At 51.8% G+C, this 20,315-nt stretch overlaps 7 protein-coding genes and 1 non-coding gene across 8 annotated transcripts; 4 read left to right on the top strand and 4 right to left on the bottom strand.

Moving 5' to 3' along the window:
* Window positions 1-609: 609 nt before the first annotated feature.
* On the top strand, window positions 610-2,699 carry BO88DRAFT_358948 (cytochrome P450; the record flags this gene model as incomplete). Its single annotated transcript, XM_025703808.1, has 5 exons — window positions 610-1,174; window positions 1,228-2,084; window positions 2,140-2,250; window positions 2,308-2,474; window positions 2,528-2,699. The coding sequence occupies exons 1-5, from the start codon at window positions 961-963 to the stop codon at window positions 2,697-2,699; spliced, it is 1,521 nt and encodes a 506-aa protein (XP_025566685.1). The 5' UTR covers window positions 610-960.
* A 246-nt stretch (window positions 2,700-2,945) lies between these two features.
* Window positions 2,946-3,038, bottom strand: BO88DRAFT_t48. Its single transcript has one exon. It is a non-coding gene; the product is annotated as a tRNA-Gln (tRNA).
* Window positions 3,039-4,685: 1,647 nt separating this feature from the next.
* BO88DRAFT_401958 (NAD-dependent epimerase/dehydratase family protein) lies at window positions 4,686-6,624 on the top strand. Its single transcript, XM_025705976.1, has 4 exons — window positions 4,686-4,848; window positions 4,917-5,151; window positions 5,264-5,720; window positions 5,774-6,624. The coding sequence occupies exons 1-4, from the start codon at window positions 4,820-4,822 to the stop codon at window positions 6,166-6,168; spliced, it is 1,116 nt and encodes a 371-aa protein (XP_025566684.1). The 5' UTR covers window positions 4,686-4,819; the 3' UTR covers window positions 6,169-6,624.
* BO88DRAFT_381862 (putative oxidoreductase) lies at window positions 6,435-7,915 on the bottom strand (the record flags this gene model as incomplete). Its single annotated transcript, XM_025704608.1, has 3 exons — window positions 7,654-7,915; window positions 7,128-7,586; window positions 6,435-7,031 (listed from the first exon to the last, which is right to left on the bottom strand). The coding sequence occupies exons 1-3, from the start codon at window positions 7,828-7,830 to the stop codon at window positions 6,435-6,437; spliced, it is 1,233 nt and encodes a 410-aa protein (XP_025566683.1). The 5' UTR covers window positions 7,831-7,915.
* Window positions 7,916-8,022: 107 nt separating this feature from the next.
* On the top strand, window positions 8,023-9,119 carry BO88DRAFT_432692 (putative G-patch domain protein). Its single transcript, XM_025709374.1, has one exon. The coding sequence runs from the start codon at window positions 8,085-8,087 to the stop codon at window positions 8,901-8,903; it is 819 nt and encodes a 272-aa protein (XP_025566682.1). The 5' UTR covers window positions 8,023-8,084; the 3' UTR covers window positions 8,904-9,119.
* BO88DRAFT_401955 (Sec1 family protein) lies at window positions 8,880-11,811 on the bottom strand. The gene is made up of 7 exons (XM_025705975.1): window positions 11,520-11,811; window positions 11,423-11,460; window positions 11,246-11,333; window positions 11,039-11,185; window positions 10,786-10,988; window positions 10,274-10,740; window positions 8,880-10,224 (listed from the first exon to the last, which is right to left on the bottom strand). The coding sequence occupies exons 1-7, from the start codon at window positions 11,551-11,553 to the stop codon at window positions 9,114-9,116; spliced, it is 2,088 nt and encodes a 695-aa protein (XP_025566681.1). The 5' UTR covers window positions 11,554-11,811; the 3' UTR covers window positions 8,880-9,113.
* A 198-nt stretch (window positions 11,812-12,009) lies between these two features.
* On the top strand, window positions 12,010-14,775 carry BO88DRAFT_401954 (ATP-dependent RNA helicase SUV3). The gene is made up of 3 exons (XM_025705974.1): window positions 12,010-12,419; window positions 12,497-13,611; window positions 13,660-14,775. Exons 1-3 carry the CDS (start codon window positions 12,252-12,254, stop codon window positions 14,636-14,638), a joined length of 2,262 nt encoding a protein of 753 aa, XP_025566680.1. The 5' UTR covers window positions 12,010-12,251; the 3' UTR covers window positions 14,639-14,775.
* A 4,572-nt stretch (window positions 14,776-19,347) lies between these two features.
* Window positions 19,348-19,674, bottom strand: BO88DRAFT_450268 (uncharacterized protein; the record flags this gene model as incomplete). Its single annotated transcript, XM_025710552.1, has 1 exon — window positions 19,348-19,674. One exon carries the CDS (start codon window positions 19,672-19,674, stop codon window positions 19,348-19,350), a length of 327 nt encoding a protein of 108 aa, XP_025566679.1.
* Between the last annotated feature and the right edge of the window lie 641 nt (window positions 19,675-20,315).

The following is a 20,315-nucleotide window of genomic DNA, read 5'->3' as shown; positions in this document are numbered from 1 at the left end:
TGTGTACTAGCAATCGCTAGTGCTTTCAGTTGTGTCTCTCCCCGATCGGGGTCTCATGTTATCACTGAACTATATTTATATCACCAAACATCAATCAACTGTCAATCTAGCTTTGGTCGTTTTACTTACTTAGACTTCCATTCAACAGCTGTAGCGAGTATCTGACAGGTTGTAGCGCAATACCCACCGAGAGGCCCAAAAAGTACAATCTCAGTTGGCTTTAACTGATACGCAGACAGGTCAGAAGCGTGATCACTTACTGGGAATGAGATTCATGCCCGTATTTCAGCTGGCCAACTAGTTGGTATGTAGCTTCAGACGGTGATAGCGCCTGCATGGGTAGCTCCATTAGCCTATTGAAAGAGACAGATAGCTGACGTGCTAAAGATGCAGCATTAGCGCTGCGACCCCGCGCCTTAGTTGGGGTTGTTGGGTAACGAGTAACTAACAGCTCCTTATAGGCTCGGAAATATACTATCTCCCACACCATTTCGGCGTGGAGAGAAATTGCAGGGGATCATGATCAGTTACAAGAGTGTTGGTGCGGTTTACGATTACATCACACCGATGGAATGTATTGCTACTACTACACATCACCCCCAGAAAGACAAATGGAAAGGCTGGACGTGTCAATCTCACCTCCAATCTATCTCTCCCGCACTCATAGGCGGGGTTTCTTCTTAGCGAATGCATCGCCTTGCTCTAGACTCTAAGCTAGCTATATTTTCATGTCGTTTGTGGCAGCTATCATTATCGGTGGTTGGTCCAGTTGCTTCTCCTCCCGTTCCCCTCCTTGACCATCTGCAAGGCCGACAGCGCTACGAGCAGATGCATTAGGGTGGGTGGGTATATGTTGTTAATTCTTATAGTATTTATATTGTCGCTACACCATCACTGCCCATGTTAGATCTTTTGTCTCACAGCTTCAGATAACTGCGCTGGCATTCCATACAACCCGCCATGATGGCTCTGGATATCTCCCAGATCTGGCTCGCCCTTGTCAGTATCGTAAGCTTTTACGTCCTGCGATCTATCTATCGCCTCTATTTCCATCCCTTATCTGGAATCCCCGGGCCAAAGCTCACAGCAGTTACGCATCTGTATGAGTTCTACTACGATGTTATCTGCCATGGAAGGTTTCTGTTCCAGATCGAGAAAATGCATCAGCAATATGGTAAATACGAAAGAGATTTAACCAGCTGAAGCTTTCACTAATGTCTCCCTCAGGTCCAATTGTTCGCATCAACCCCCGTGAAGTCCATATCAGCGACCCCGCCTTCTATGATGAGATCTATGCCTCCAGCACTCGCAAACGCGAAAGGGACCCTCTGGCCTACGGCGCATTTGCGCTCCCCTACTCCATGATCGGTACGATCGGCCACGAACATCACCGCTTCCGACGCAATATCCTCAATGATTTCTTTTCCAAGCGGTCTGTCCTTGCCATATCTCCCTTCATCGAGGAGCGGGTGGGGAAGCTGATGGGGCGCTTCGAGGGGTTCTATCGCGATCAGAGTGTAGTTAATCTGAGCGATGCATTTGCCGCGCTGACTTCAGACGTAATCACCTATTACTGCTATGGAAAGCGCTGGGGGTTCATCGAGGACAAGGACTTCCGCAGCGACGTCCACGGAGGTAACGAAGAGAATACGGGACTTGCTCACTTCAACCGCTTCTTTCCTTTTGTGCCGGAAACAATGCGCAAGATTCCGCTGCATCTGATGGCCCTATGTCTCCCCGGCAAGGCTGGTATGCTTCAGTTCCAGGGTGCCATTCTGAGCACGATATCCGAAAACACGCACGATGCCTCCAAGGCACCGGGGAAGGACGACCGGACCATCTTCAAAAGGTTGACGGACCCCAGCTTACCAGTCGCGGAAAGAAGCAAGCGTCGCATTGAGGATGAGGTGTTCACGCTCCTTGGTGCAGGCACAGAAACGACCGCCAGTACCTTGATGATTATGACCTACTATGTGTCGCGGGATAAAAGCATACGAGATAAGCTGCGGAATGAACTGAAGCAGGTCCTGCCCACACCTACCAGTACCGCAACCTGGCCAGAGCTGGAGAAGCTGCCGTATTTGGTATGTCGTGAGCCTGCAGTGCTGACTATTCATCCTAACTGACTTTCACTCCTAGACGGCCGTTGTAAATGAGTCTCTAAGATTGTCCTATGGGCTGATTATGCGGCTGCCCCGCGTGGCACCGACTGAAACACTAAAGTACAAGGACTATGTGCTTCCACCGGGGGTACGTTTTCTATCACTTTGCCTTCCACCCCTATCACAAGCTAAAAATACTTGATAGACACCAATGAGCACTTCCACTTGGTTTGTCCATCGCGACCCGTCCCTCTTTCCCGAGCCGGACAAATTCGATCCGGAGCGCTGGATCAAGGCTGCCGAAGAAGGGGTTAATCTCACGCGATACATTGTATCGTTTATGAGGGGGAGTCGAGCTTGCATTGGAATGAAGTCAGTCTGCCCCTACCGCTGTTGCAGTGTCTGCTACTAACGAGTCCAAATAGTCTGGCATATATCGAGCTCTACCTGACCATTGCGCATGTGGTGCGTCGGTTCAACTTTGACGTGGAGAGCACCGGCACGGAGGGTATACGCATCACACGCGATAGGATTGTTCCTGGTACGGAGAAGGGGTTGGTGCGGGTGTATGCAAAGGTGACGGATATGGTCGAGTAGCAGAGAGTGAAACAAAGATGATCAAAATCAAAAGGGGATTCATTCCAATTGACAGACAAGTGACTTTGCTGCAGTAGTTATTTATCTAGTACATCATCCTAGTGTCTTGATAGTAAGACATCACCTTCCATAAACACTAGGAAGTATCTCACATCTACCATCCCGATCTTACATAGCATGCATGCTATAATGCAAAGTAAACAAAAGAAAAACATAAAATGTGAAATAAAAAACAATAAATTAATCAGGTCGTGCCCGGGTTCGAACCGGGGTTGTCGGAACTTCCGAAGCACAAGAAGTACTCAAAATCCGAAGGGATAACCACTACCCCACACAACCGCATGCGGATAGTTGTCACCTGCGATTTATGGTTCATCAGGCCATTACTTTATTTCCAACTTCCATTACTTTGCTCTTTGCAGTGAGGGATTATTAGCTGGACATATACAATAGACTACGTTGCGGGTAATTACTCTAACTCATTGTAAACTATTCCTCAATATACTCCATACTATACGGGAATTTACTACGTATCCTACCGGAAAGCTATTAGCAAGCAAACCAGTGGGGACTCAAACCAGACCAGACCAGACCAACAAAGACCACCTGTTCGGCATGAGCATTTATTACTTCACAAGTAACTGGAGAAAATATACTAACACTGCATTGCATCTACCCCTGAAAATGTTCCAGACATAATAATAATAACTCATCAGCACATGGGATCCTTCCCTCATTTACCCTGATCATCATCATCGCCAATCGTCATCAGCAACAGACTCAAGTAGATAGATAGGTAGGTATAGCAATCTGACACTCGCAGATCGTTTCCTTAATGCCGTAACATAATTTCGCCCCTTAACAAACCATGGGATTTATTACAAGGCAGGGAGAGACAGAGAGAAAGAGGCAAATGGCAGCGTGACAGCCCACCCACGATTGATTGGACCCTTGGGATCGGGTGGAAGCGGTCCACTTCAGCTGCTACTTTAGTACTTACTACGTACTTAGATACTGATTGACTGAGTCGGAAGTGGGAACTTGGAACTTGAGGTGCCTTGGATCCACCCGGTCTGGTTCCTGGACCTGGCTGGTGCTGGTGCTGGTGCTGGTGCTGGTTAAAAGGGAAAATGAAAGAAAAAGAGAATAATAATAGGCATGGTGCCATCATAATACTATTGTTGTATTAATGTATAGTATGGTACTTTGCAAGGAGCAGGGAATAAGTAGATAGTATCTGGTAGTGGTGCAATCAAGTCAATTAGCCGTTACGGACGGACTTGTCTCGGGCCGTGTGTATGTTTCAGTTTCTTGTCTATCTATTCATCTACTATCTACTTTGTATGATACATTTATTAACCGAGTACTGTTAATAGAATAGGTTGATGATCAAACAAGGTATTATTATTACTATCATTGGCATCTGGACGGATATGCAGTATGCACATGGCTGGATCTGGTTTGGAGGGGTAGAAAAACTCCGTAAGTCAGTACTTTTTTCTTTTATTTTGGCCTGAACTTTACTCCGATTGTTATGCAGCATTGTTGCATATATGCATGCATCTGCAGCTGTGATACTGATACATATACCAAAATACAAAGTACTTGGGTATAGAGTAACTGGATGGTGTGATGTGGTGGTGGGATGTGGGATAATAATGGCGGGGGGAGAATTAATATGGATCGTCCCGTGGTTGAGGGCCGTTTACGTAGACTGTCTTGGTTGATCAGCAGGTGGGATTATGGGAATATGGGAATGTTGCAAAAGGGGGTTGTTAGAGAAGAAAGTGTGAAAGGCAGACAGAAAAGGCAGTAGAAGAGGCAATTAGGCAAGAAGAGTAACTCACTCACTTACTCACTCACCTGTACCTGAATATTACGGAGTACTACTACTTACTTGTTACTCCATTGGAAGCACCAATTGCGGCCGCCCCTTAAATATCCCGTCCCCGCCGCCCGACTTTCTTCCCCCCCAAATCTCCGTTTGCGCCATCTTACCTTTCCGTTTCATCTTCTTTCTATTTCCCTCCTCCATCTTCTCTTCCTCTCTCTCTCTCTTCCTCTTTACCTCCAACTCTATCTCTCCCTCTCATCCTTTATCATAATCATACACTATCATCATGCCTGCTGGATCAGTTCTTGTCACCGGGTAAGCTTCCCATTAATGCCTTTGTCCCTCCATCACACCCGCTGACCCCGCAATTCTCCCCCAAACAGTGGAACGGGCTACATTGGCTCTTTCACCACCCTCGCTCTCCTCGAGGCTGGCTACAAGGTCGTCGTCGCTGACAACCTCTACAACTCCTCCGCTGAGGCTCTCAAGCGCATTGAGTTGATCAGCGGCAAGAAGGCCGAGTTCGCTCAGCTCGATGTCACCGACGAGGCTGGCTTCGACCGTGTCTTTGAGGCCCACCCCGACATTGACAGCGTCATCCACTTTGCTGCTCTGAAGGTGCGCTTCCTCCACTTTTATCTTCTTTATACATTTGCCTGCCTCTATGCGTCGATTTACTTCTCTGCATATCTCGCGCGTCAATTGAGCTTCCTGGCTGACCGGTATCTAGGCCGTCGGTGAGTCCGGTGAGAAGCCTCTGGACTACTACCACGTCAACGTCTACGGCACCATCTGCCTCCTGCGCTCCATGGTCCGCCACAATGTCACCAACATCGTCTTCTCCTCCTCCGCCACCGTCTACGGTGATGCCACTCGCTTCCCCAACATGATCCCCATCCCCGAGGAGTGCCCTCTGGGCCCCACCAACCCCTACGGTAACACCAAGTTCGCCGTCGAGACTGCCATCACCGATGTCATCAACGCTCAGCGCAACAACGCCATCAAGGCCGGCAACGAGGCCGAGGCCCAGAAGTGGAACGGTGCTCTGCTCCGTTACTTCAACCCCGCCGGTGCTCACCCCTCTGGTATCATGGGTGAGGACCCCCAGGGTGTCCCCTACAACCTGCTTCCCCTCCTTGCCCAGGTGGCCACCGGCAAGCGTGAGAAGCTGCTCGTGTTCGGAGATGGTACGTTACCTTCAGTAGTGAAATTGAGATTGCGGGATTAACTAATTCTTCAGACTACGCCTCCCACGACGGTACCGCCATCCGCGACTACATCCACATCCTCGACCTGGCAGATGGTCACTTGAAGGCCCTGAACTACCTCCGCGCCAACAACCCCGGAGTCCGTGCCTGGAACTTGGGTACCGGCAAGGGCAGCACTGTCTACGAGATGATCCGTGCCTTCTCGGCGGCCGTGGGCCGTGACCTCCCCTACGAGGTTGCTCCCCGCCGTGCCGGTGACGTGCTCAACTTGACCTCCAACCCCACGCGCGCCAACAACGAGCTGGGCTGGAAGGCCGAGCGCACCCTCGAGCAGGCCTGCGAGGACCTCTGGCTGTGGACCCGCAACAACCCCCAGGGTTACCGCCAACAGCCCCCGGCCGAGCTGCTGGAGAAGCTGCAGAAATAAATAATGACCCCGCATATGCTTAGAATTTCTTCTTTTTCTTGCCAGGAAAATCGATAGAGACACGATTGGACTTGCTAATTGGATGACGAATTTCCTTTTTCCTTGTTGTATCTAGAGAGCAGAGCTTGATGTGATGTTGATGTAACTGAGTTCGCCATGCAATATGCAGCGATAGGATAGACCTGGATCACGTAACTCTATCAATACAGACAATGTGATAATGTACACCCAACCCTACCTAATCTATAAAATTACTTACTATACACCTATTTCCCCTTCCGACTCCTCCTCGATCCCGGCGTCTGTTCCTTCGTCCCAGATCCAGACGCCTTATTCTTCTCCATCTGCTCTGCCACCTCCTTCTCCTTATTCGCCAACGCCCTCCGCACCGCCGACTCCCTCTCCTTGACCTCAATCAACTTCTCACTAAACTCCCACAACATCTTCCCGGCCTCCTCATCCTTGACCTCCTTCCTCGCCAAATCCACCTCCTTACACTCCTTAATCATCCACCCCCCTTCCCCTCGTCCATACTCCGCCTCCATCGCCGCATACAACACGCTCTGCGCCCCCTGCTGCGGCGACTTCAACACCAACCACCACACCGGCCACGTCACCAGATACACCAACAGTCCCCACAACGATCCCCCCGTCATCCACCTCCTCATCCCAGGCGTCCGAGTAAACCCGGGATCCACCATAATCACCCGCGCACTGCACGGCTGGTTATCCGGCCTCTTGAACGCATTCAAATGTTTCTGGAACGATTGCGCAAACACCATCAGAGAGAGCTTGCTGAGTCCGTACAAACTGACCCCTTTAGCCGCCTTTTTAGTCTTCGGCTTGGCCTTTTCCCGTTGTAACTTTCCATTCTTCATCACTACCCTCCTCCCATCCCCACCCCCGTTATCCCCCTGCTGCTGCTGCTGCGCAGCAGTAACCGCAGCAGCCGCCTCCACCTGCCGTAGATCCCACTTCGCCCCGATATAACTCGAGCACGTCGTAAACACGACCCTAACATCACGATGCGCCGGCTGCGCCCTCAACGCCGGAGAAAGTATACTCAACAGATGGAAATTCGCCAGGTAATTCACCATCCACTCCTCGTCGATGCCGTCCACAGTGAGCTTCCGTTTCTGGGATACGGGCGGCGCCGCATTCCCGCAGAGAATCACCATGTCTAGGCGTCGCGGCGGCACATTATCGATCCATTTCGTGGCGAAGGTGCGGATTGAGTGTAAGGAGGAGAGATCGACTTGCTCCGCGTAGATTAGTTGGTTGTTGGTGCTGCGGCGGAGGTCCTCGATGTATTCGGAGAGGAAGATGTCCGTTGCTGGGTGTTGTGTTAGGAGGATGATTTGGGCTCCCCGCGAGGCGAGCGCGGAGGTTACTTGCGCGCCGATGCCGGATGTGCCGCCCTATTTAACCCCGAGGAGATTATATTAGTATTTAGGGAAATTGGGGATAGGGGAGGGAGGGATATACAGTAATCATAACGACTTTCGAATGCATCAACCGCTCAGAGGTATTTCTAGCACCCCCGAAATAATATTTCAGGGCCGCGAGGACGACCGCCCAGGGGAGGAGTTTTAATATGCTCCATAGGTGCGGGATGGAATTTGTGCCTTCTGTTATTGCTGTTGTGATGATGGGGATGGGCATTTTGTCGGAGGAGGGGAGGAGGGGGAGGTGGATGTGTTTGTTGTATGGTGAAAGGGAGACAGTCGGAGGAGACAGATATGTCTCTGTCTGGACGGCGGAGTTAAGTCCAGACACTCCGTCGGAGGTACGTACTTACGGTACATATCTTAGCGGCCGATCTCCCGCCACAAGAGCTGCCATTATCCTCTCTAACTTCCTCCTCTTCACTTCATAATTTCACTTTCGTACAAAGGAAAAGAAAAGGGTTATGGACAATGCCACCCAACAGAGAAATACCAGATGAAGATGATGACGAATACTTCCTCCCCCTGCAAGACCAACGAGTCTTCGGCGCAGGGATCCGTCGCAAGCGCGTGCCGTTCGTGCGCTCCTCCGAACAACACCTCTCTACCACACGAGTATCCTCTGAGCCAGCAACCCCTTCTACTTCGACTGGGCAGAGCATAGCGAATAAGTACCTCTCGATTGTTCTTTCGAAGTCGAAGTCGAATCCCGCTACTCCTCCTACACAGTCACTGTCACAAACTATACCGGAATCAGAACCAGGTTCAAGTTCACAACCATATAATGAGCAGAAGGAGGAAGAAGATGAGATTTGTCCCGTGTGCAACCTTCCCTACACTACACCTACACACGACGCTTCAGAAGGAGAATCAGGAGGGGCAGGCGAAAGGAGGAGGCATATACATGAAGCTACACTCCCGCATCAACTGAGTCTCCCGCATTCGCATCCGCCGTCTCATCTTGATCGCACGCGTCCCGGACTACGCTATCTCGCTGCCTACGGCTGGGATCCGGATTCGCGGGTGGGATTGGGACCTCAGGGACGAGAGGGCATACGGGAGCCGGTGAAGGGGAAGGTGAAGGAGGATACGGTGGGGTTGGGGGCTGTTGTTCCTGAGGTGAAGGATAAGAGTGGAGATAAAGGTGGGAGGGGGAGGGTGCAAAAGAAGAAGGTGTTGAATGCGAAGGAGGCGAGGAAGGGACAGTTGGAGGAGAGGAAGAAGGGGGAGAGGCTACGGGAGTTGTTTTTTCAGGATGAGGATGTGTTGAGGTATCTTCATGGGAAGTAAGTTGTTTTTTTGTGTCATTGGATTTAGGCGTGCTTGGTTTGGTATATACCCAGGAGTTCGAATAAGTATTAGGGTTCTGCTGGTCTGCATGGTACATACATAGTCACTACATACACAGAAGATACTTGAGGCTAGTATTAAGGTCCGCAGTAGGTGTGCTGCGGAACGAGGCTGGTTCAATCGCAATCAGAGCTGAAAGAATGGCCAAGACTACCGGAAGAAGCGGTGCTTCTTTTCCTTCTTCTCTTTCTTCTCCTTCTTATCCTTCTCTTTCTCAGGCGGCGCTGCTCCGTTCGTCGCTTTGCCGTTCGGTCCCAGTGACATCGCCGCCAGCGCGGATGTCGGTGCCATCGGGTTCAGATTCACCGGGACTGGCTTCTTCACGGGCTGTGCCGGTGGCGGTGGAGCTTCCCGCTCGAAGAGATGCGCCGGCGCTGTGGGCTTGGGCCGTTCGGCGGGAATGTCGAGCCGGCGTCGGTCTACACTGAGATCGCCCACCTGGCGCAGGAACAGTCCGGGAGACAGCATGTGCGATGTGGCCAGGAACACGTCCTTGCCGCACGACTGCGAGATCTCGTAGCATGTGCGTGCCTCTCCATATGTAGCACCACCTGCCATGAACACGATTATCCGCTGTTTCGGCTGCTCGCCAGTAGACCGCGTCCGTGCCCACGTCGGTTTTGCACTGCGCAGCGACGCCTGGGAGAGACTCTCTTGTTGTCCCGGCGAGTCGGCATCCGTGTGTGGCCGCGTGAACGGGAAGACCCCGGGGTCCAGCGTGCCGCGCACCAGCTCCTCCAAGATCAACTTGAGGTTCAGGTCGTAGCGCGAGAGGCTTTCCTCTTCGTCGATGGGCCCAGACGGTGGCTTCCTGGTGAACAGCGGCTGCACGGGTGGCTTATCGTCCTTCAGAGGCTTCTCCACACGGGCTCCAAGTAGATCGAGGTTGGCTACAATTTCACCGTCCTGCGGTGCAAGTTGCGCGTGTGCCAAGAGCTTCCGGATATCACCCGCGAGGATGCCTCCCCGGTAGATAATGTAAAGCAGCAGCAACCTCAGTCGCTCTGGCTGCTTGATCGCATCGTCATCTAGCAATTGCACCAGCTGAGAAGCCAGGTTCTTTGCCTTCTTGTAGTTCTCGTCCATGCCAGTGGCGAAGCATTGTTCCACCGAGCTTACTTCAAGGAGCTTATGTTTCTGGAAGTAGCTCATACACTCCTGCGCCATGTTAAGGTGCAGTGTATAAGCATCTCTTCCCTTTTGGAACTCTGTCAGACCCGCCAGCATGTCCTTAATAGTGTTCACGTTCGCTTTATCATTGCTGCACCGCCGTTAGTAAGAAAGAAAGACCATCAGTGGCTGTCACTCACTCTTCCGCAAACTGAGGGTTGGCAGCTCGGAACTTGGCAAAGTCTTCACCTAGCTTGCCGAGCACGTCCTTCATATGCATGTGGCGATACTCCACCCACACGTTGTCTTCTTCGTTGATCTCCATATCCTTGACTTCCTCGTTGTGGCTTCCCTCATTGATGACAGTCTTGTAAGTAACCTTGTCGCCATCGCTGATCGGAAGCAGATCGTGCACCATGGACTGATAGGTAAACTCATGGAGCAAGGGCGCGACCAGGTCCATGGACCGATCCACGATCAACAGCACTCCGCGCGGTCTGGGGGACGGGGGCGGAAAGTCGCGCTGGAATTGCGCAAACTGATCCAGTTCGTTCTGAATGAACCGCGCCAGGTGTGAACACAGTACGCTGGCCTCGTGTGTTGGTGCCCGGGGGCGGTAGTACCGGATCACTGGGTACTCTCCTAAGCTCGCACAAAGCGAAACAACCTGTCCAGTCAATACCAGCTCATCTACACAGGTAGTCTAGCTCACCTTTTGCGCCAAGCCCTCCAAGTGTGCGCGGATCAAGTGATTACAACCAGGGTGGAACAACACCGGAAAGCTCCACGGGTCTCGGAAGGTAATCAGGCGCGATTCCCTGGGGAAGTAGTCGGCATTCATAATCTGAACATTGGCGATCTGGTCGCGAGCAATCTGGGAACGGTCCAATCTAGCGCGCTGTTGCGGATCGAGAACTGCGAGCGACGTCAGCACCAAGCGGCCGTTGAGGAAGCAGGTGCCCGACATGATGTCCAAACCAACCACGCTTTCCGGTATCTCTTCCTCTCAAAGTCCGCCATAATACAGTCGACAATGTGTGGGAGGGGCGAGAGGATATACAGCGCATCCATCGTCGGATTGGGGGAGCGCCGATGCTCGATCTGCTCAACATCTTGCGGGAGGCCATTAGCGCCGCACCGGGACGACGAGGAATAAACAGAGGGTAACTTACTGGTGACATTGAGATTGAGAATATCATCCTCACTGACCGCATTGTCGATCAGCTTGCGACTGGTCTCGTCCACCACCAAGACCTTCCACTGTAGACAGAATGTCAGTTCTGCGGCGGGGTGAAACGAAGCGGGGGCCAAATCCACGGTAAGGAGAAGGGGAGGGGAAGCAATCGCACCTCATTACCGGCCGCATAACGGATCGTATTCAAAATAACTAGCGAGTGAATAATTAATATATGAGTAGTCTATAAGTAGAAGGCAGGGAATACTCACGATCACGCTGGATGTTGAGGATTGAGGAGCTCATTGTGGCTGACCGGCAGCCCTCACGGGGGCATAGACACTAGACTTCACGATTGCTGGGGAGGGGAATGACGGGGGAGCAGTAGGGAGGGAACCGGAAGATAAGGCACAGCCAGAGCCAGCAATGGAGGGGGAAGGTAATGGAGCACAATACTCAGGGGCAGCCGTGATGGACACCAGCGATGCGGGCAGGCTATCTTTTTGAAACGTAAGTCGGGACTCAGGATATCCCCGAGACTGGAGACTTGAGACAAGAAGAGACCCTCTTTCTGCTCTTGCTCCCCAGCGGGTCAAAAGCATCATTCTTCCTGTCTAATCTCCCGATCCGCCAGGCGGTGTGACCCCTCCCCTTCCTGTTCCGGTTAGTCTGCGGCGATCGCCAGCTGCAGGCAATGAGGCACCCAGGCACCCAGGCCGCCAGAAAAAGCCGATGGCGAATGATTGCCATCCAGATAGTATCCTCGGTTTTCAACAACTATTCCTCTCTCGCGCGCGGTTGCAGGACGATGCGGTGATTGGTCTCTGACTGGTCAGGGGTTACTTGTGTCGCTTCCTTTTGGATCTCCCAAATCAGTCCCTCGTTTTTCTTCTCTCTCGCCTCAGCAGTTAAACTACATTTCCGATCTCCGCAGAACCCGCTCCGCAGCTTGATAGCAACGGCAATCATTCGACCTGACATTGCTCCCGGCACAGCTCGGTGGGATGCAGTCATGGAGTCGCAGAGGCAACTATTGCCTCTTCTGCACCTTCCAGTCGGTGTCACGTCCCGTCAGGACATTTGTGACATCTCCGGTGCTGCAGAGATCCGTAAGGCCTTTTAAGAAACAGCGCCATTTACAAAGCCTGGAAAAGAAGAATGAGGGAGCTACGGTACAGATTTATCACCCTACCCCACCACTCGTCCATTATCTCTGATTCCAAATGGCTGACTTTTGATCTACGTATAGTCTTCTAAGAGATCTGCTCCCCCATCCTTCGCTTCGAAACGGAACACCCGACAAACGCTTGCAGCCAAAGATTTCGCGGGCGTTGTAACACACGCTTTGAGCATCTACCGGCAAAATCTTACAGATAAAGATGACCCAGCTTTGGCTAATTGGGCCCGGTTTGAACGAACCATGCTGAACGCATGTAAACTAGACGAGCGAAAAAGTGTTGGTCCATTACGCCACATCAAGGATGCGCTGCATAGATCATACCTCCAAAATGGTGTTCGAGGATTAATCAACGAGCTGGAGTTTCACATGTACGCAGAGGATGTTACGTCGAGATACTCAGCCCCCAATCTCGAAGCACAGAAGAAGGTGGCGGATTTGCGACGCCCGGCCGAGTGGTATCCGCAAGCGCGCGCTTTGCAGCGAACGATTCATCTGCACGTGGGACCAACGAATTCGGGAAAGACGTATCACGCGCTCAAGCGTTTGGAAGCATCCAAGCGCGGCTTTTACGCTGGCCCCTTGAGGTTGCTGGCACAGGAGGTTTTCCATCGCTTCCAAGCGAATGGAACCTCCTGCAGTCTCATCACTGGTGATGATGTCAAGATTCCGGAAGATGGAAAGCCCTCCAGAATTGTTAGCAACACCGTTGAGATGGTTAGCTTGGGAGATCAATATGAGGTCGGTGTTGTTGACGAGATCCAAATGATCGCGGACCCTCACCGTGGGTGGGCTTGGACTCGTGCCGTGCTCGGTGCGCGTGCCACGGAACTGCATCTCTGCGGTGAAGTCAGAGCTGTGCCTTTGATCAAAGAATTGGCTGCCTTGACTGGCGACAAACTCGAGATCCATCGGTATGAGCGACTAAACCCGCTGAAAGTTCAGAACCGCAGTCTCAAAGGTGATCTGAAGAACCTTCAAAAGGGAGATTGCTTGGTGTCATTCTCTCGTGTTGGTATCCACGCATTGAAAGCAGACATCGAAAAGAATACTGGAAAGCGGGCAGCCATCGTCTACGGAAGTCTGCCGGCTGAGATTCGGACCCAGCAGGCCAGTCTGTTTAACGACCCCGACAATGACTACGACTTTCTTGTTGCTAGTGACGCCATCGGTATGGGTCTGAACTTGTAAGTTGCCTCTGTATACTATCACTGTATCGCGTCTAACAGTAGCAGGAGCTGCAAGCGCATCATTTTCGAAACGTTGATTAAACGGGTTCCCGGAGGTCTCCAGAGACTTAGCGTGCCTGAAATCAAGCAGATCGGTGGACGCGCTGGACGGTATCGGTCTGCCGCGCAACAACAGGAAGACGGCTCCGAGGAAGACACCAACGTCGGCTATGTGACTTCTTTGGAAGATATCGATTTGCCTTATATTCGCGAGGCAATGGATAGCGAACCCCCACCGCTCGTGTCGGCCGGTATCCTTCCTCCCGACTCAGTCTACCAGAAAGTTGCGGCATACTTCCCGAGCAATGTTCCGCTAGAATACTTGATCAAACGCTTGATGGTGGTCTCCCAGGTCCACCCGCTGTTTTTCTTGTGTGACCCTCGCAACCAGCTGGAGAACGCCGAGGTCATTGACACTGTCGATGGACTGCGGACGGCAGACCAGCTTACATTCATGGCCTCACCTATGCACACCAGGCTCATCGCAGGCCGCGACGCTGCCATTGCTTTTATCAAATGCGTCGCAGAGCATTCCGATGGTCGTCTGCTAGATATCCAGGCGCTCAACCTTGAGATCTTGGAAGAGCCGGTGTCCGGTAACAAGGAGTACCTTAACGAGCTGGAGACCTTGCACAAATCGGTCATCTTGTATCTGTGGCTCAGTTACCGGTGTGGCGGAGTTTTCACGGATAGAACGTTGGCATCCCATGTCAAGCAGCTGGTGGAGGAGAGGATGGTCAGAGCGTTGACTGAATTCTCGGCCAACAAGAAACTCAGAAAGGATGCCTCTCTCCGACGACAAATTGCGCTGCAGAAGCAGATTCAGGAGCAGAAACGGCTGCTCGCCGATGCAGATGTTGACTCATACGGCACCGAAGATGAGACCGCCGCTGTTGATCTGTCTGCTGACGAAGAGCAGATGGAAGAGCAGCTACAAGAGCAGTCTGAAGAATCTGGAGAAGCGCCCCAAGCGCGCGCTGCATAGATACCATATACACATGTAATATAGTTTGTTTTGTTGAGATGATCATGTACATAGCTCAAAACTCGACTCCAGAGACGCCACGACGTCCTCTCTACCAAGTACATCATACACGGTACGACGTAAGACCAATGACATAGACTTCTGAATACCATATTATTCGCAATAAATCCACAGCATTGCACACTATGTTATGCTCAATGCAAGTGTAGATAACTAGAGCTGCTTATCTTATCGGTGGCGGATTTCCCGAAAACGCCACAACGATTTTCCGCGCCAGTGAGCTTTGCCGGTTCCAGAACCGCGGAGAGAAGACGCAGTCCTCACTTTGCGACACAGAGGAGTGTTTTGCACTCTCTCGCGACATCTTCTAATCATTACTCCAGTCATCCATCTATACCACCTCATTTCTCTAGGGCCGACAACACTCACAATTCCCTCCATCCGCCATGGACGACCTCCAGTCGCTGGAGCTCTTTTCGCTCGTGTCGCGGATAACGAGCGAAATCCAGAACCATCTCGGCGTCAGCGACAAGACGTTAGCAGAATTTGTGATCGACCAGCACCTAAAATGTGGCTCATTCGCGGATTTCAGCAAGAGCATGGAGGAGATGGGCGCGGAGTTTCCTCGGAGTTTGCTGGAGAGTATCGATCGTCTGGTGCTTACGATGCATCCGAAGTATAAGTCGAAGAAGACGGAAACGACGAACAACTCGGCCGGCGATGATGACATGGATGTTTTGGATGCGTTGGAGAAGAAAGCGCGCGTGTTTAAGGGATTGGCTGTGCCGGATAAGGTTCAGCAGTGGGATGAGGAGAACGTCGATGAGGGCGATGCGAAGGCTGATGCTATGGATGATACATTTGCTATGCTGGAGGGATTGGCGGGTAAAGCGCGTCAGGATAAGCCTGCCCCGGCGCCGCAGTCGTCGTCGTCACGGAACGACCGCGGTAGTACTAGGAAGCGCAGCAGAAGCCCCGATTACGATGATCACCGACGTGGACGCAGACGCCATGATAGATACCGGTCTCGATCGCGATCGCAGAGTCCTGGATATAGCAAGAGGGGTGGTGATGATGAGGTCGATGAGTTTGGTCGGTCGAAGAGCAAATACAGCAGCAGGGATGATTATCGCAATGGACACAGTGAGCGGAGGAGTCGCCGGGATCGTGATGAGGATGGCGAGTACTTTCGGAAGCCGCCGCCTGTGGAGCTGGATGATCAACCGGTGCTATACAAGGTCTACGATGGTCGTGTTACGGGAGTGAAGGACTTTGGTGCTTTCGTGAACTTGCTTGGTGTGAAGGGCAAGGTGGATGGCTTGGTACATGTTTCGGCCATGCAAGAGGGAGCGCGTGTCAATCATCCTTCCGATTTGGTTTCGCGTGGCCAGCCGGTCAAGGTCAAGGTGGTTAGCATTCAAGGCTCTCGAATCGGGTTGTCAATGAAGGAGGTGGATCAGGTTACTGGTATCGATTTGATCCCTCAACGACGTCTGGCATCTGGCGCAAATATGGAGCGTCTTGACGGCATGACGGGCAAGGATAGATATGGTAACCTGAGTTCGGAAGTGCCGGTTATTGAAGAGTCGGATGGAAAGCCTATGAAGAATAGGAAGCGCATGACCTCCCCTGAGAGGTGGGAGATTAAGCAGTTGATTGCATCTGGCGCTGTCTCCGCAGCAGACTATCCTGACATCGATGAGGAATACCATGCCACCTTGACGGGTGAAGGCACGTTTGAGGAAGAGGAGGATGTCGACATTGAAGTCAAGGACGAGGAACCGCCCTTCCTGGCTGGTCAGACTAAGATGTCTCTGGAACTCTCCCCGATCAGAGTCGTGAAGGCTCCCGATGGCTCTATGAACCGGGCTGCTATGGCAGGAACAAATCTGGCCAAGGAGCGACGAGACATCAGGCAACAGGAAGCTCAGGACAAAGCAGCTGAGCAAGCGGCGGCAGTCGACCTCAACGCGCAGTGGCAGGATCCTATGGTTGCGCCTGAAGAGCGGAAGTTTGCTGCTGATCTGCGCAGTACTCAGCAGTCCAAGCCGGATGACTCGGTCCCCGAGTGGAAACGGGTCACCATGGGCAAGAACCAGTCCTTCGGAAAGCGGACCAGCATGTCCATCAAACAGCAGCGTGAAAGTCTGCCGGTCTACAAGTTCCGCAAGCAACTTCTCGATGCTGTACGCGATAACCAGCTGCTGATTGTTGTCGGAGATACTGGGTCCGGAAAGACGACGCAGCTGACGCAGTACTTGGCCGAGGGAGGTTATGCAAACAACGGTATTATCGGTTGTACGCAGCCTCGTCGTGTAGCAGCCATGTCTGTTGCCAAACGTGTGGCGGAAGAAGTCGGCTGTAAACTCGGCGCGGAAGTCGGATACACGATTCGTTTCGAAGATTGCACGAGTCCTGACACCAAGATCAAGTACATGACTGATGGTATGCTTCAAAGAGAAGTCCTCCTGGACCCAGATTTGAAAAGGTATTCTGTCATCATGCTTGACGAGGCTCACGAACGAACCATTGCCACTGATGTTCTCTTTGGATTGCTCAAAAAGACCATCAAGCGGAGACCGGACCTCAGACTTATTGTTACTTCGGCTACGCTGGATGCTGAGAAGTTCTCTGAGTACTTCAACGGTTGCCCTATCTTCTCCATTCCCGGTCGTACATTCCCTGTCGAGATCATGTACTCGAAGGAGCCCGAGTCCGACTATCTTGATGCCGCTCTTATTACAGTTATGCAGATTCACCTGACAGAGCCCTCGGGTGATATTCTGCTCTTCTTGACAGGTCAAGAGGAAATTGATACTGCTTGCGAGATTCTATACGAACGGATGAAGGCTTTGGGGTCAACAGTACCGGAGTTGGTCATTCTTCCCGTCTACTCTGCTCTTCCGAGTGAAATGCAGAGTAGGATTTTTGAGCCTGCCCCGCCTGGAGGTAGAAAGGTTGTCATCGCTACGAACATTGCTGAGACGTCTATCACTATCGACAATATCTACTACGTCATCGATCCTGGTTTCGTCAAGCAGAACGCTTACGATCCTAAGCTGGGTATGGACTCTTTGGTTGTCACGCCCATCTCGCAGGCGCAGGCCAAGCAACGTGCTGGTCGTGCAGGCAGAACTGGACCCGGAAAATGTTTCCGGCTGTACACTGAAGCCGCGTACCAGTCGGAAATGTTGCCAACCACAATTCCCGAAATTCAACGCCAGAACCTTTCGCATACTATTCTCATGCTCAAGGCGATGGGCATCAACGATTTGCTGCACTTCGACTTCATGGATCCTCCGCCAACGAACACTATGCTTACTGCTTTGGAGGAGCTGTATGCACTGTCAGCTCTGGATGACGAGGGTCTCTTGACTCGCTTGGGTAGAAAGATGGCAGACTTCCCCATGGAGCCGGCCCTCGCCAAGGTTCTCATCGCATCGGTCGACATGGGATGCTCAGAGGAAATGCTGAGCATTGTGGCCATGCTTTCCATCCAGTCGGTCTTTTACCGTCCCAAGGAGAAGCAGCAGCAGGCAGATCAGAAGAAGGCCAAGTTCCACGATCCCCACGGCGACCACTTGACTCTTCTCAACGTCTACAATGGATGGAAACACTCCAACTTTAACAATGCCTGGTGCTTCGAGAACTTCATCCAAGCCCGTCAGATCCGCCGTGCGCAGGACGTCCGTCAGCAGCTGCTTGGCATTATGGATCGCTACCACCACAAGATCGTCTCCTGCGGAAGGAACACCCTCAAAGTACGCCAGGCACTTTGTACGGGATTCTTCCGAAATGCAGCTCGCAAGGACCCTCAGGAAGGGTACAAGACTCTTGTCGAAGGCACTCCGGTCTACATGCATCCCAGTTCCGCACTGTTTGGCAAACCGTCCGAGCATGTCATCTACCATACACTGGTTCTTACAACGAAGGAGTACATGCACTGCACAACCTCCATCGAGCCGAAGTGGCTCGTTGAGGCCGCCCCGACTTTCTTTAAGGTGGCACCCACCGATCGTCTGTCGAAACGTAAGAAGGCCGAGCGGATCCAGCCTCTCCACAACCGCTTTGCCGGTGAGGACGATTGGCGTCTATCCGCACAGAGACGGCAGGGTCGTGGCGGAGGTGGAGGTACCTGGGGTTGATCTTCAGATTTTCCATGGCTATCTATTCCACTCCTCTTTGTTTGGCATCTTTCTTTTCCTTTTCGAATCATTCTTCGGGCATATATATGGTAGTTTAAAACATACCCCTTACGAATCTTGACGCGACGCCAGATGGCGCGCTTTTCCACTCTTGGCTAGAGATGTATTCTAATGAGATATTTGTGAATGTGTCAAATAGACTGATTGTTGCTTCCAAGTTGTTTGATATAGCATCTAACAACCAACTCATTCAATAACCTCCCATAACTTACCCCCACCACATCATCAGCATCAGGCCCGACTAATCCTCTCCCACACCAACACCGGCTTCATCTTTTGCTCCTACCACCACCCCAAACACCATCAGCAACAAACATCACCCCCAAAGAAACACGAGAAAAAAAAGAGAGAACTTACCATCCCCACCTCCAACAACCTCAACCCAGACAACCTCAACCTCCCCTCGGGAGAAATCACAGCCTCTCGCTTCTGCGACCCCTCAAACTCCACCGAAGACGCCATGTCGACCTCATGATGCACAACCGGGACGTGACGGTGCTGCTGCTACTGCCTCTCATATCCATCACCAGCATCATCATCCTCGTCATCGCTACTGCTGTTTTCAATCCAGTACCGGCCCGCGTACATGACCCCATCATTAGAATTCTCCCACACCTTCTTGGCAACTTTCGGCAACACGCTCACGGTCATCTGACCATCTGGGGTGTAGACGAGGGTGCCGCGGGCGTCCGGGCCCATGGGGTAGTAGTGGGTGGGAGCGTCATAGTCTTGGGGGTTCGGGGGCTCGACGATGTAGGAGATGAGAGTCCAGGCGCCGATGAGGGAGGATTTGGTGATGGGGGTGGGGGTTGGGGTTGGGAGTGGGGACATTGTATGATACTATAGACGGTTTTGCTTTTTGGTATTGGTTTGAGGGTGGTAGGTCTAGTTTGGGGGACTATAGTTACGGGGTCTAGGGGAGGGGAGGGAGGAGGAGGTATAGTAGTATAGTGGTCGTGGTACTCAAACGGTAGCTAAGCGCCATTGCCGACTGAGGGATCTGTGAGAATGTTGTCCTTGAATTTAGACTTCTGCAACGAATCGGTTTGGGAACTACTTCCGGGTTGTGAGTATATTGAGAAAGCAAGAATGTATGTACTAATTGGGAAGTCGGCGCATAAATGTCCGTGGATACTGATGTTGGGACAGTGATTGAGTCATGGGAGGGTGATGATCTACATATTCTTTCAATGGGCGCGGAGTTGGGGGTTGGAATCATGATGTTTGGTAGGTTCAACTGTGCTACTGAAACTGGGTTGGGGATATTGAGTGCCTGGTTCGGGGCAAGTTGATAGGGGTTGCCTGTGCCGGATATATATAGTTTAGACGTTCAACAAGTTCCTTGATTTGTTTGGTGATGAGTGAGTGTGTTTGCCAACTGCACTGGCTTCCTTGAGAGTTCTAGCATGCTGTAGTCTAAGCAACGAGCATAGAGTTAATTTATTCCCTCTTCTCTTATTCAAAAATAAGAA

The sequence above is a fragment of the Aspergillus vadensis genome, assembly GCF_003184925.1.
Source record: "Aspergillus vadensis CBS 113365 unplaced genomic scaffold BO88scaffold_3, whole genome shotgun sequence".
Classification (NCBI taxonomy): Eukaryota; Fungi; Ascomycota; class Eurotiomycetes; order Eurotiales; family Aspergillaceae; genus Aspergillus; species Aspergillus vadensis.
This window is presented reverse-complemented; position numbering and strand designations above follow the sequence as displayed.